We start from the raw sequence: 13,939 nt of genomic DNA on the forward strand, positions 1-13,939 counted from the left end.
TCTTGATGAGAACCATTCTGGCTGTGATGAGATAGAATTCTATAGAAAGAACATAATATGGTGATTTTATAAATCTAGGATTCACTCTACGCTAGGTCCCACACTTCAAGACAGATTCCCAACCACAGATTAGTTTTCAAATTCAGCGTAATTTAAATTGTGTCATCATCTTTATGTCAAATTAAGCCAGTTGAAAAGTTCATTACAATCAACAAGACACGTTTTGAGATGAGGTCTCACCCTGTAGCCCAGAATGGCCTAGAATTCACCTGTATAACCTAAGGCAGGCCTTCAATCAAAGCAATCCTCCTGCCTCAGCCTCCTGAGTTCTGGGATTTCAAATGTGAACTACTATGACTGACTAATACTTCTTTGACTGTTAATTTTCAAGTATTAATTTAAAGGCAGTATGTAAAATGAAAAATCCTAAATTTGTTTCATATGCTTTTGTTTACTCTTGATTTTAATTAGTTTGATACTTTCACTGTCTAGATTGAGGACCACATCAAAGGTTCTGAGATGAGAGGGTGTCAAGAGTTAAAAATCCTAAAACTGCTGTCATCATAATGATACTGAATTCTGGCTTAGCATGCTCTGTTCAAGGCTTTCACTTCAACTACATCTTGGTTTGTAGTGATATCTAGATTTCTCACTACTAAATGCTTGAGTATTCATCTAATCTACAAAATGACAAAATCAAAAAACTAATGCTGTCTTCATTTTGGTACCTAGTTCTGTTTGTTGAAAGCTTTAATCCTGCCAAAGTTTTCTCGGATGTGCTGATTTAGTAATCAGCTTATAAGGTAGTGAGATAACAGTTTTGTTACTTATTTATACATCCAAATATCTTAATGACTTTATATGATTTTGATATGCATTTCTCACAAGCCAGTCATAACCTGTTTTATTATAAGTGTAACACACAGAGGGTGTTAAATAGTACATAAACCTGTTAAATTTTGTTTACATTTATTAATTTGGGGGGATGGGGAGGAGTGGGCTGTGGCACACCTGTAGAGATTAACGGACAATTTGTAAGAGTAGATACTCTCCTTCCTTCATATGGATGCAGAAACTGAATTTAGGTTGTGAGGTTGGGCACACCCTTACCTCCTGAGCAATCTCACAGGCCCAACAATCTTCGCTTGTGACTTTGCAGACCTGGGTTGTGATTTATTTTATGACAGAGACCACTGTACAGACCAGAGTGTAAAAGCCAAGGAACGGTGCTGTGGTTTGGCTTGTTTGCGGTCTTGTCCTCTTTTGTCACTGGAGTGCTTTAAAGACTTAGAAGAGAGTCTGGGATATAATGGGCACTTTATACACACTTGTTGATGACAATTTGGTGAAATGAATAAGCCAACACAGACCCATGTACCATGCCTAACACCAACTCTGAGTGGAGCTGAGCCGTGTAAAATGAATGACCGATGTGCTGAGAAGGAAAAAATCCCATAGAGGTAGAGAATTCTTGATTTTACTAAATAATCTTTTGATTACATCTCTCACTATCAATATATTATTTAAATATAGTCTTTCAAAGACAGGCATGTTATGGGAGAATTTGGATATTTATCCAATGCATGTCTTTTTTGGTTGTGGCAACCACTTTGAGGCCATACCTGGCCAAAGGCCTATGCTACTGAATTGCTAACCTAACATCCCCCTGATATTCATGTAGATGAAAATCTACATAATTTCCCTGAGTTAAGAACCAATTAAGTTTTGCATATAAAGACAAGAACAAAGACATATAGTGATCAACCTCGAAGCAAAAATGTTCTAGCAATTCCCAGACTGTAGTTTAAGTACTATTTCCTACTAAAAAGACCCAGCACCCCTCAAAGAAGTTGTTCATAATATGTATACAGCATGAAACATGCAGGATAACACTAGAACATAATGTAATACCAGAAATCAAAGATTTTGAGCAAGACCACTGGGATCATGCTAAAAGAATTCAGGAACCAACTTACAGGGGCCACTGACCAAAGATAGGGCTTACAGACCAGCAAGAACTCTACAGGATTGAAGCATTCGACAGGACTGAAGCACACTATTTGAATCTATAGCAAAAATCTTCAAATCATTAATCATTTTTAGAATATGCTAGAGAGAGCTCACTAACTTGAAAAATTACAAATGAATTTTAAAAACAGTAATTGTCTTGACTTTCTTGGATGTAGATGATGAAGTAGCATCTCCTCTTTAGAGCTGGTCTCCCTGGAAAAAGAAGACAGTAAAGTCAAGATACTTCAGTTCCCCAGCCCCCTAAAGATTATCAAAGAAATCAGATGGTGATGCATGCCTATAATTCCAGCACTTAGGAGGCTGAGACAGGGAGGTTAAAAGTTTAAGAGCAGCCTGAGATTTACAACAAAGCCAGATTGAGCAACTTTGTGAGATGCTGTCTCAAAGTCTAGGTAGGACAGGAAAAGGAAGGAGAGCAGGAGCAAAGAAGAAAATGGTGACATACAAGATACAAAATGTGATGTAATGTGAATCCTGGAGTAACAATTAGCAACTAATGAGACAAAAAAAAAATCAAGTCTCTTAAAGGGGAGGTGTGTTGAATGTAATTTGAAACAGCCCCAGAAGTGATTCTGTATCTCCTTCTCTCCTTACTTGGAAACACTGTACTAGAACACACAACGGGCACTGTTACATCGCTGCTCCTCTTGGCCACTTATCTAATTCTTGTCACACTTTTATAATGAGTTTATATTATTGTCACTAACTAGAACATAAATATTTTCTTTGATCTGCATAATATACCATACTAGAACTGATTTTACTCACTCCCTTCTACTGATCTCCAAGCTTAAAGTCAGCTTGTCATTTGGTTTGTCTTTTGAGTGCTCCACTTGACCAAGACATGGCTAAAACACTTAAGTTGGAGCTGTGTTCCCACGAAGCTTCATCCCTCACTGTCTGAGTCACAATCAATCAGGTTGTCCTTTATCCTGGAATCAGCTGGGCTCCAGAGACAAATAAAATGCTTGATTATCTCACTCTGTTATCCAAAACAAATGTACTATCATATCAGTATTACTTTTGAAATATCATCATTTGATATTTGATATCATCATTTGAGCTACCTGAAAAAAAAAAATGTAGTGTAGGAAATAGCTGTTTGCCATTTATTGCCTCTTTCCTGTTGAGCCTACCACAGCTGCTACTGCTCACCACTTAGTGTAAAGGGCAGAGGCTCTGAAGCTACACAGGTAAGACCCCACCTCCAATGATTAGGTAATATACAAGTTACTTAGTTCCCTGATCCTTTTGTCTTATCTATAAAATTATGATAACAGTGTATGTTACATAGGAGCTTTATGGAGATAGAATGTAATAATAATTGTAAGGCACTTGGAAGAGGAAATAGAATGTTTTTTTTTTGTTTTCTTCTTTCAAATATAGTGAATATTATTCTCTATAAATATAATATTAAATAACAGTAATATCTGGGAGACAAGTTGAGCGGGTTGGTTTTGGTGGGGAAAGCCCATTGAGTTTCCTTGGGGTGTTTCCTGTTTTGTTTTGTTTTTTTGTTTTGTTTTTTTTCCTTTGGTATCTTTTAAAACAGGGCCTCACCCTGTAGTCCAGGCTGGCCTCAAAGTTGCCACAATCCTCCTGCTATAGCTTCCTGGATACCGGGATTACAGATGGTGGCGGGTGGGAAACAGGGCATTTAAACCGTCAAGGTTGATGTCCCTAAAATTCTGTTTTCTGACAGGATAAGGACCACCCAGACCGGCGGGACAGGTTGTCGCTGTCCTTGGTACTGGTGGCCGCGCTCACGTCCTGGGCGAGCAGTGCCCCTACCCCAAATGCTTTCCTTCACCCTGAGAAATAAAGCTCCCATTTCTTCCTCTTGGGAATTTTCAGTCATTCTGCTTATTGGCTTTTTCTTGTAGTACTGTAATTTTCTTGTGCTTTCTTCAAAGGCAAACAATTCTTTTGCCTTTTCTTATTTATAAATGTTTTCATCTCCAGAAACATTTAACTATACAAAAGGTAGCTTAGAAGTTGGTGCAAAGCACATTTTACTTTGCAAGTTTCAGAAAAGTCCAAAGCTCACTGTTAGATTACATGAAGCAGTGTGACTGTGGTGAATATTTTAATGACTTTGGTACTTGCTGGAGATGCAGCCCCGTGGGAGAATAGTTGCCCAGTATACACAAGAGCCTGGGTTCAGTCATCAGTACTGGAAAAAATTAAAGCAAACACATACGACTCCCTTCAATAAAACTCTTCCTCTAAAACGATCCCTGAATCATCATCCAGAGTTAATATCCACTCTTCATTAATCTCAAAATACCCTGTAAATATAGCTCTCAGTAAATATATCACGTTAAACTCTACCCATATAAAAAATTAGAACATAATACATAGTCAATAGTTAATATAGGTATGTTGGACTAAATTTAATTACTAGATCCATTAAAAATAAGTCCCTACAACACCTTGAAAAGACAGACTTCTGGGGCTAGAGAGATGGTTCAATGGGTAAAAGTACTTATTGCATAAATATGGGAATCTGAGCTCAGGTGGCTGTACCTACATTAAAAAAAAAAAGATAGGCATTCTCCAACACAGAGCTGTCACCACAATGCTGGGGGAAGGGGAGAGACAGAGGATCTTCTACACTTTCTGGCCACTAGCCTAGCTCAGGGTTCAAAGAGAGATTCTGTCTCAAAGCAATAAGACAGAGTGGTCCAGCATGACACTCATCATCCTCAGCTACCCTCTGTGTGAGCACACACATACATATGCTCATACACCAAACACACACAGAGAGAGAGAGAGAGAGAGAGAGGGAGGGAGAGAGAGAGACAGTCTTTGTGTTGCATTTAACTGTGAATTAAATTTCAGAGTAGCAAAGATTTACTGGTAAAAAAAAAAAAAAATTATCCTAGAATGAATCTACTTGTTTCACACCCATTAATATCAACCCTCTGGCTTAGTACTTCCATTTGTTAGCAAAACACCAATGTCATTCATTTCAGAAGCTCTGATTTCCCCATTGCCCATGTTTCTTCCTTTGTCTCCCATTCTACCTGTGCACACCTGCGCAGCAAATCCATTTGGGACTGATTCCCAAGGAAAAAACTAACAGGTTATAAACATGTTTCATCCAGAAGGACACTTCTGTTCCTCTGCTGAAGTAAGTTAAGAGTGGAGTAACCATCAACAAATAGTTCCATGTGGGAAATCTGACAGAAGGGTTCCAGGAGATGTGTTCTGAAGTCTTTGGTTCTTAAAAATAAAACACTCAGCATCCCTTTATTACTGTCTTCATAAGCACTCTGAACCTATTTTGAGAATAAGAACTGCCCAGCCTTTCTCCTATTAGCATGTCCCAGAGTTGTTTGGCAACAGACATTCACCTTATGGCCCTCTTCCTATTTCGCTGAAGCATCAGTTATAACATTTAAAATTTTTAAAGCAACGCATTCATTCCCTCTCCCGTAGAAGGTTAGGGAGAAACGCAGCACTTGATCTTACATCTTCAGAGGGTTTAATGACAGGTTCAGCCTGTTTAATGACAGGCCCAGCACCACACCCAAGTTTTATTGTTTCATTATTCCTGCATAAATGCTGTTTATTACACATGATAACTAAGAGTCAAATGCTTGCTGAGGTGGTACAGTGCATGCGTGGAACTGGACCCTAGAGGTTTTAGGAGTCCTGGCTAATTATACACTGATTGTCTTTGAACTTCTGGAATCCAACGACCTCTTGTCTCAGCCTCCCAAGTCGCTGAGTACAAGCACACACCCAGGGATCTTAAAATTCTTATGATCTACTTTTGCGTATGTGTGGGGTGGAGGGTGGGGGTGGAATCTGTCTCTAAAACATTATTTTTTAACTTCAGAATTACAACCGCAGCTCGAAGAAAAAAATTAAAGACATGCAAAACAGGATTCTTGGGATGTTTTACTACTTATTTTTCTGGCTGCCCAAATAGGAAGACATGGCCAAAAGAAAATTGCTCAGTCTGATGCTAGATGTGAAATCCTTAACAAGTACCGCCTAGAGATGAACTAGCCTCGCGTGACAGGTGTTGTCACTTTCAGATATGTCAGAAACTGGGAGGACTTTTTACCCCCTGAAGGCTTTCGTTCGGCCACTGGATTGCAAGAGGGCGATTAATGTCTCCGCCTACCGGGTGCAAAGGCTCACTTTTTCAAAAATAGCCAACCGGCCGCGTTCCGTTCCAGACTCCGGAGCTTAATGTTCTGCGCATGCGTCTAAGACCTTCGGCGGCTAGGTCACCCCCCCGCCCGCGCCCAGTTTTCTCGTGATGTCACCCTATGTGGGCGGGGTTAGCCCAGCGGGCGTGCTATGAGGGGGCGGGGCCGGCGGCGGTGCGGAACGCAGAGTCGGCTGCGCCTGCTTTGCGGTTCCCAGGCGCTAGCGCTGGAGCCCGCGCGTTCCCGGAACGAGCACTGAAACTGCTGGGGCCCCGGAGAGGGGAGGCGCTCAGAGACGGGGCTGCGGCAATCTCACCGCCAGCGGAGGACCATCCCTGCGGTGGACCGAGCTGCGAGAGGAGGACAAGGGCATGCTGGGCGGCGGCAGTGACGCGGGCCTGGCCACCGCCGCGGCGCGGGGACAGGTGGAGACGGTGCGGCAGCTCCTGGAAGCCGGCGCGGATCCCAACGCCGTCAACCGCTTCGGAAGGCGCCCGATTCAGGTAGCGGGGGCGCCCCGGGTCCCGCCGGCAGGGGGCGCGCGAGCGCGGTGCCCTCCGCGGCTGCGAGTTGTGACCGGGCACCTCCTGGGCAGCTCGCTGCTGCTGGACTTGTGCGGCCGGACGGGAGGCAGGTTTGGACAGAGCAAAAATCCTGAAAAAGAAAAACGATCGAAAAATCCCTCTGCACTAGATTGGCTTTTTCTCCGTTTGCGAAGCTGGGTCTGGAACGCAGCCCCGAACACACTGGGCAAGTGCGCTACCCCTGAGCAACGTCCCCAGCCTCCCCGGATCTTTGTTACGATAGGAAAGGAAAGGTCAGATAGAGAGGACCACGATAAAAATGAGTAGATTAGCAGTGACAGGGCCTGGATTCAGGGAATTCCACAAAATTGCATGGAGGGAGAGAGTGCGCTGTGTGACCTTGTAAACAATGGTATAAATCTTTTTTTTTTTTTCTTTTTTATTTTCTCATAAACCCAATCGCATTCACAGGACCATGGATTTCCCAAACCCAGCATTTAATTCTTGTGTGTGGGCAGTAACAATGTAGTCTTTCAGTGTTCCATGCGAACAGGCAAAGCCCTCCCAACAGAGCTGCTGAATCCCTTCAGAACGGAAGAGGGTTCCCTAAACATTGTCTTAATTGTTAAGATACATTTGTTCAGTGTTTACTCATCCTGCTTTAATTAGCATTGACTTTATTTCTTGAAGATCTAACACAATGGTTTTGTGCCCTTTTGTTGATTATTATAGCTGCGGTTTTTTTTTTTTTTTTTTTTTTTTACCTCACCGACCCTCTCCGGGACTAAGGAAATAAGGGCTCTTGTTAATAGTGTAGATTTTTGAGAAAATAAGTTTTCATTACTCTTGAGCCTTTAAGAAAAAGAGGCGTTTAACAAATAATATCTTAAAACAACAAAAATATTGTAAAGTGATTATAAAGACATTGTAAAAATAGATTTTCTTATTTACGATTTTCTTTACTGAGAATGAGAACTTTTAAATATGTTTGTGGCTTTAAAAATAGCCTTTACCTCTCTAAAAGAAAGAAAAAGATTGTTGTGTTTTCTGAAGGAAGAAGGACTGTTTCTAAATGTTCATGTGATTAAAAACTGACACATGAGCAAATGAGCCATTGACTGTTAAGGAAAATTAGATTCCAGAGACTGTTGTATTATTAACTTCAAATGTGGAAGCAAATATTTTCATAGTATACAACAATCACAAACAGCTGTTATGGGAGCACATCTCCAAAACACCAGGGTTTTTTTTTTTTTTCTAAAATATGCATCTTTGTAATTTGATAGGTACCAGCCTCGCTTTTTAGACAATCTTTTTATATTGAAAAATACTACTTAACATTAAAAATTTTGTACAATATAAATGAATGTTAATTTCATATTACAGTGTATTTTCACTGTATATCTAAACCTTCAGCTGTATATCATGCTAGGTTAAAATGTTATAATGTGCTAAACATTTACAACAAATAATTTCTTTCTGCATTGTAACATAAGTGTGGAATATGACAACTTTCCACTGATCTCCGCTTTTAGCTCAAATGATCAGAGTACAATTAATTTTTGAACGCAGACATATATGACATTGAAGAAGCAAACCCTTTTTAAAGAACTGACTTGTTTATTGTTTCCTCTTCTAAAGCATTGCTCTAAGTTCTAAATGACAGTCACCACTGGAGTACCCAGTTTACGTGGTGTCTTACTTTGCTTTCTGTTGCTGTGAGTAACACCATAAAGGAACTTGGAGAGAAAGGGGTTTGTTTGGTTTCCACTTGCCACAGTGGAACCTGGGGACTGGAACTGAACCAGAGATCTCGGAGGAACACTGCTTACTGGCTTGCTACTGCGGTTCAAGTTCAGCCACCTTTTTTACACCTTTCAAGATGACCTGTGGGGCAGCACACCTAGAGTGGACTGGACCCTCCCACATTTGTTCTTAATCAGGAAAATGTCTCACAGACTTGCCCACAGTTCAATATGATAGAGGCTTTTCTCAGTGGAGGCTCCTCTTCCCAAATGAGTAGCTGCGTCAAGTTGACAAACTTAACCAGCACCTGTGGTTGGTTAGACCTAAAGGGATACAGGGAAACAATATAAAACTTCATTAAGCTTGGTTTCTGGTATCCTGCCTGCAAGATAGGCTAGGTCAGTGGTTGGCACACGCCTGGTGGGGGCAACCAGCCAATCAGTACCTGACTTGACTAAAGGCCCACTCCACAAGATAACCAATAACTGGCACTGCTTGGGTGACCAAGAACCAGAGATTAAATAGTCCCGGGATCTAGGGTAAAACCGAATAGTACTGTTCAAAAAAAAAGTAGCAATAAAAAACTACTTCAAATGACATTCTTCTATACTTAGAGATTAGTGCCTTGCTCAGCCACGGTAAGAGAAGCTTTCTCCTGCAGCAGATATGAACAGATACAGAAACTCACAGCCAGACAATATGCAGAGAATGAGAGACCTTGGAACACTCATCCTTAAGTGGGTGTCTCTATCAAACCTCTCCCCTCAGGGCTTAGGGAGTCCCGCAGCAGAAGAGAGTAAGAGCCAGAGGGGATGGAGGACACCAAGAAAACAAGGTCTTCTAAATGAACTCATCAAAGCTCATATGAGCTCACAGAGACTGAAGCAGAATGCACAGGGTCTGCATGGATCTGCAATAGGTCCTCTGTGTATGTATACATATATACATATACATTATGTATCTTATGTGTATACATATACATATATGTGCATATTATATATACATATTATAATGTCTATACTTGTTATTATATGTATTATTATTGCTATACATATATTATGTCTCCCAATTTGTTTTTATGGACTCCTGAGTGTGTCTCTGAGTCTTGTACCTTCTCTTGTGCTTTTCCCCTTCTGTTTACTTTATTCAATTCCAATGTATTAGTTTTTGTTTTATTTTCTTATATTTTATGTTATTATCCCTTAGATGCCTGATTGTTTCCTAACAGGAGGCAGAAATGGAATCGGTCTGGATGAGAGGGGAGTTGCGGAGGAACTGGGAGGAGAAGCCATAATCAGGATAAATTATGTGAGGGAAAGGGTCTATTTTCAAGAAAAGGGGGGAAATTAAAGAAAAATAATTACTCACCCAGTTCAAAGTAAGCTAACAAATCACTTATTAAAATAAATCCCTCTTGTCCAGTGTTCCGTATAAGAAATAAAGCCATTTCCCCGCCCTTTCTTGGTGCTTAGTAGAGAATAAAATGGAATCTATTTTGAGTTCAGCCTAGGCTGTAATGGGTGGAGAGTGGACTGAGTAAGCAAACAAGAAACCAGGCACCTGAGGCTTGCGAACTCCCTTGCCGCCTGCTGGAAACTTCACTTTGGTAACAGACTTCTATGAAATGGCACGGCCATGAGGAGCCCCCAACTCCCGCTACCCAGACTCACCCTGAGCTCTCTTCCTTCTCCCTCAGGTCATGATGATGGGCAGCGCCAAGGTGGCGGAGCTGCTGCTGCTCCACGGAGCGGAACCCAACTGCGCCGACCCCGCCACCCTCACCAGACCTGTGCATGACGCGGCTCGGGAGGGCTTCCTGGACACGCTTGTATTGCTGCACAGGGCAGGGGCGCGGCTGGATGTGTGTGACGCCTGGGGCCGCCTGCCGGTGGACTTGGCCGAAGAGCGGGGCCACGGCGATATTGCGAGGTATCTACACGCCGCCACTGGAGACTGATGGCGGGTCCCCTCGGCCTCTCCAAGGACTTTTTTTCTCCCCAGCCCCATCTAGGAAGACTTCGAGCATGAAGAGGATCTGCGCATTGCCTGCAGGCCTTGCAGAACTTTGAACCCTACCCAGGAAGGCAAAGCCAATCAGAAATACTGTCCAAAGTGTTTTCTGCAGCTGGATCTGGCTCCCTGTCCTCACTCTGAAGTGAAAGGGCTCACCAAGGAGATTTGGTGTGAAGTTCCCAGGACCCTTTATCTTTCAGGTGTAAAATAACGCAGGAAGTTCTTGATGCTGTGGTGGGAACTGGAGGAAGTGGTAACTGACATTCGGGTGGGGGCAGTGAGCACCTTCCCCCGTGAACTCCAAAGGCAGATGATCTAGAAGGAAAACATGAGACTAGAGGAGAAGCATTGAAGTGGGTCCAAGGCTTTATGCACTGTGTCATCTGTGGTGATTCGCCTGCCAAATGGCATGCTATAGAAACTGAATTCACCCCAGCTCTATCAGGAAAATAGTGGAAGGTGAAGACAACAGATCTCTGCTAAACTCTGTGGGTCTGGGTCCCAATAGACTCAACATGTCCAAAACCCAATGGTGAATCATAGTATGTAGTAATTTGCTCTCTGTAAATAGTTTAATAATCCCTTTAGGAACTTCACTACATTTGAGTTGTTCTTTAGTAACAGTGTATTTAACGGGGAAAACTTTTAACAGTGTAACTTCTGGTCCTCAGCAGAGGTGAGATTGACATGCCCTTTGTTTTGGGTTGGTTAGTTGATTTTGGTTTGTGCTTTTGTTTTTTCCTTCCTTTTTTTTTTTTTTTTAAGTTAGCACTTAAAGCTCAAGCTTTTTTTGTAGCTCAAGCTAACCTGAGTCAGGATACCCCTGCCTTAGCCTCCTAAGCACTGGGCTTGTAGCATGCTCCCTCTCCTGAAGTACAGCTTCTCATGGAACTATGACAGGACACACAGGGCACATTCCTGGTGACAATGCACACCCTGCTTTTGTCATTAACCTGTTTATTTCTCTGTCCATGGTTTCTCACGGCAACTATTCCAGCTGTCCTGTTAAATGCTAGGTGTGTTTATCTGGTCATTTACCAAGGGCTGTGTCAAAAAGGTTACAGAAACGGAAGTTGAGTAGGAACTTACTGAATTAAACAACTCATGGGCAGCCTTGGTGTCTACAAACCAATTGTGGATGCACTCTGTGGGGCTCCCAGTGGGGCTCGATTCATTATAGCACTGAAACAATTGATACACCACTGTTTTATTAAATAAACAGTATAGATAGACCAAGATTTGGAAAATGTGGCATTAAAGTGTATTTTCTAGGCTGGAGCTCAAGGAGCATGAGTTAAGTTCTGAGCACTCATCAGGTGGCTATAACCCCAGCTATAAGCCCAGCTCCAAGGAGGCACAATACCCCTTCCTCCGCAGGAGCCTGCATGTATGGGCATGCACCACAATCACAAACAAAATTAAAAAAAAAAAAAAAAAGCTAAAACAAATCTGGGGCCTGGAGTGAGGTCTCCATGGTTAAGAGCCTTTGCAGTTCTACAGAGTTCAGTTCCCAGCAATCATATCAGGTCCAGGATATTATGACCTTCGCAGGCACCCATACCTGGCATACACTCATATCTTCACACAAATTTTTAAGATGTTAATGTACTTCCATGGATTCACCACTAACTCCCAAATGTCAAAAAGCCTCAGAGTGCTCACTGCTTGTCCTTTCTAAAATATTCTATATTTCTATGTACTATATTCTATATTTCAATAGCTTACTTTTAAAAACTGCTTGCTTATAGTAAACCATAAGATTTAGACTTTGTTTCTAGATGTGGGGTATAGTGAATATTCATCTAAAATACAGATGAGGAACTAGAAAAGCAATTTGAAAGTAGAGACATCAAAAGGGGGGGGGCTCTGAACTCAGAACACAAAACTTCCTATTGACTCTTCCCAAATTAATATATTGCCAAAGACGAGTTGAGAAATAGATCACATCTTCTTGGAAAGGGCAACATGTTTATGTTGGGCATACTTCGAAACTTCAAAACTCACTTGTTCCTTCAACATTTAAATCTTCCAGGATGTGCAAAAGTAAGTCAGTTTGGCCTCAAAATGTGGGTCTTTTTTTTTTTAATATTTCCTTTTTAAGATTTATTTATTATGTATACAGCGCTCTGCCTGCAAGACCACCTGCACACCAGAAGAGGACACCAAAGCTCATTATAGATGGTTATGAGCCACCATGTGGTTGCTGGGAATTGAACTCAGGACCTTTGGAAGAACAACCAGTGCTTTTAACCTCTGAGCCACCTCTCCAGCCCCCAATGTGGGTCTTTTAAAGTTTACAAATACTGGAACTTCTTTGGCTTATGGAACAGGAGACTAGAAAGTCTGGTATCCAGGGGCCAGACGTGGGTTTCTTGCTACATCATAATGTGAGAGACCCTGAGAGAGAGGGCAGAATCTCACGCAGTTTGCTGTCCCCATTAACTCATACTGCCCCCATTAACGCGTGGACTAAGCACCTGTTCTAGCCTCCTTCTGTTGCTATGATAAACACTGACCAAAAGCAACTTGGGGAAGGAAAGGGTTTATCTGACTTAAAATTGTAGTCCATCATCAAAGGAAGCTAAATCACGAACCAGGCAGGAAGTTAAAACAGAGACCAGAGAGAAAGGCTGTTCACTGGCTTGCTCCTCTGGGCTTGCTCAGCATGCTTTCTCATATAGACCCGTAGCACACCTGGGGTAGCACCGCATGAACGAAATCATGTTCCACAGATTTGTGCAGGCCTATCTGGGAGGCAATTCCTCAACTGAGGGTCCCTCTTCCCAGGTGACTCTTAAGTTGACAAAAATTACCCATCACAGTTTTCACCACTCCGGAACTCAGCGCTGGACCACTGGGGGTTAAACTGCCAGCTGGTGCCAGGAAGGCACATTTAAAGGACTGACACCAGATGTCTTTTTTTTTTTTTAATGCACTCACTAAATTTATTAAAACTAATAAGGTTAGCAATGTTTCTTTTTATTTTTATTAACTACATTTTATTCACTTTGTATCCCCCCATAAGCCCCTTCCTCCTCCCCTTCCTATCCCAAGGTCCCATCCCCTTCTTCATGCCCCTCCCCAAGTCCACTGAGAGGGGAGGTCCTCCTCTCCTTCCTTCTGACCTTAGTCTATGAGATCTCATCAGGAGTGGCTGCTTTGTCATCTTCTGTGGCCTGGTAAGGCTGCTCCCACCTCAGGGGGAGGTGATCAAAGAGCAGGCCAATCGGATTACGTCAGAGGCAGAAGCCCTTTTTGCAGCACTTCAGCATCCTGCTGTGTGAATTTACACTAACAGTTCACCCCTCTCAGCATGTCTTTAAATTGGCTTTCTCTCAATCTCTTTGTTATGGGTCTAGTCAATCCAGCCTCACTTCAGCTGTACTGCTGAGCTCTGCTTAAAGAGCAAGCCCTCAGGGAAATCTGTCCAGAGCTGCTGACTTACTGTTGATCGGGTGAAGC

General features: G+C 42.2%; 1 protein-coding gene across 1 annotated transcript; it reads left to right on the plus strand.

Moving 5' to 3' along the window:
* Positions 1-6,369: 6,369 nt before the first annotated feature.
* Positions 6,370-11,713, plus strand: LOC129685401 (cyclin-dependent kinase 4 inhibitor B). Its single transcript, XM_055618944.1, has 2 exons — positions 6,370-6,697; positions 10,161-11,713. The coding sequence occupies exons 1-2, from the start codon at positions 6,566-6,568 to the stop codon at positions 10,419-10,421; spliced, it is 393 nt and encodes a 130-aa protein (XP_055474919.1). The 5' UTR covers positions 6,370-6,565; the 3' UTR covers positions 10,422-11,713.
* The last annotated feature ends 2,226 nt before the right edge of the window (positions 11,714-13,939 follow it).

Source organism: Psammomys obesus, unplaced genomic scaffold (assembly GCF_907164565.1).
Source record: "Psammomys obesus unplaced genomic scaffold, mPsaObe1.curated_primary_1811, whole genome shotgun sequence".
In the NCBI taxonomy this organism is placed as follows: domain Eukaryota; kingdom Metazoa; phylum Chordata; class Mammalia; order Rodentia; family Muridae; genus Psammomys; species Psammomys obesus.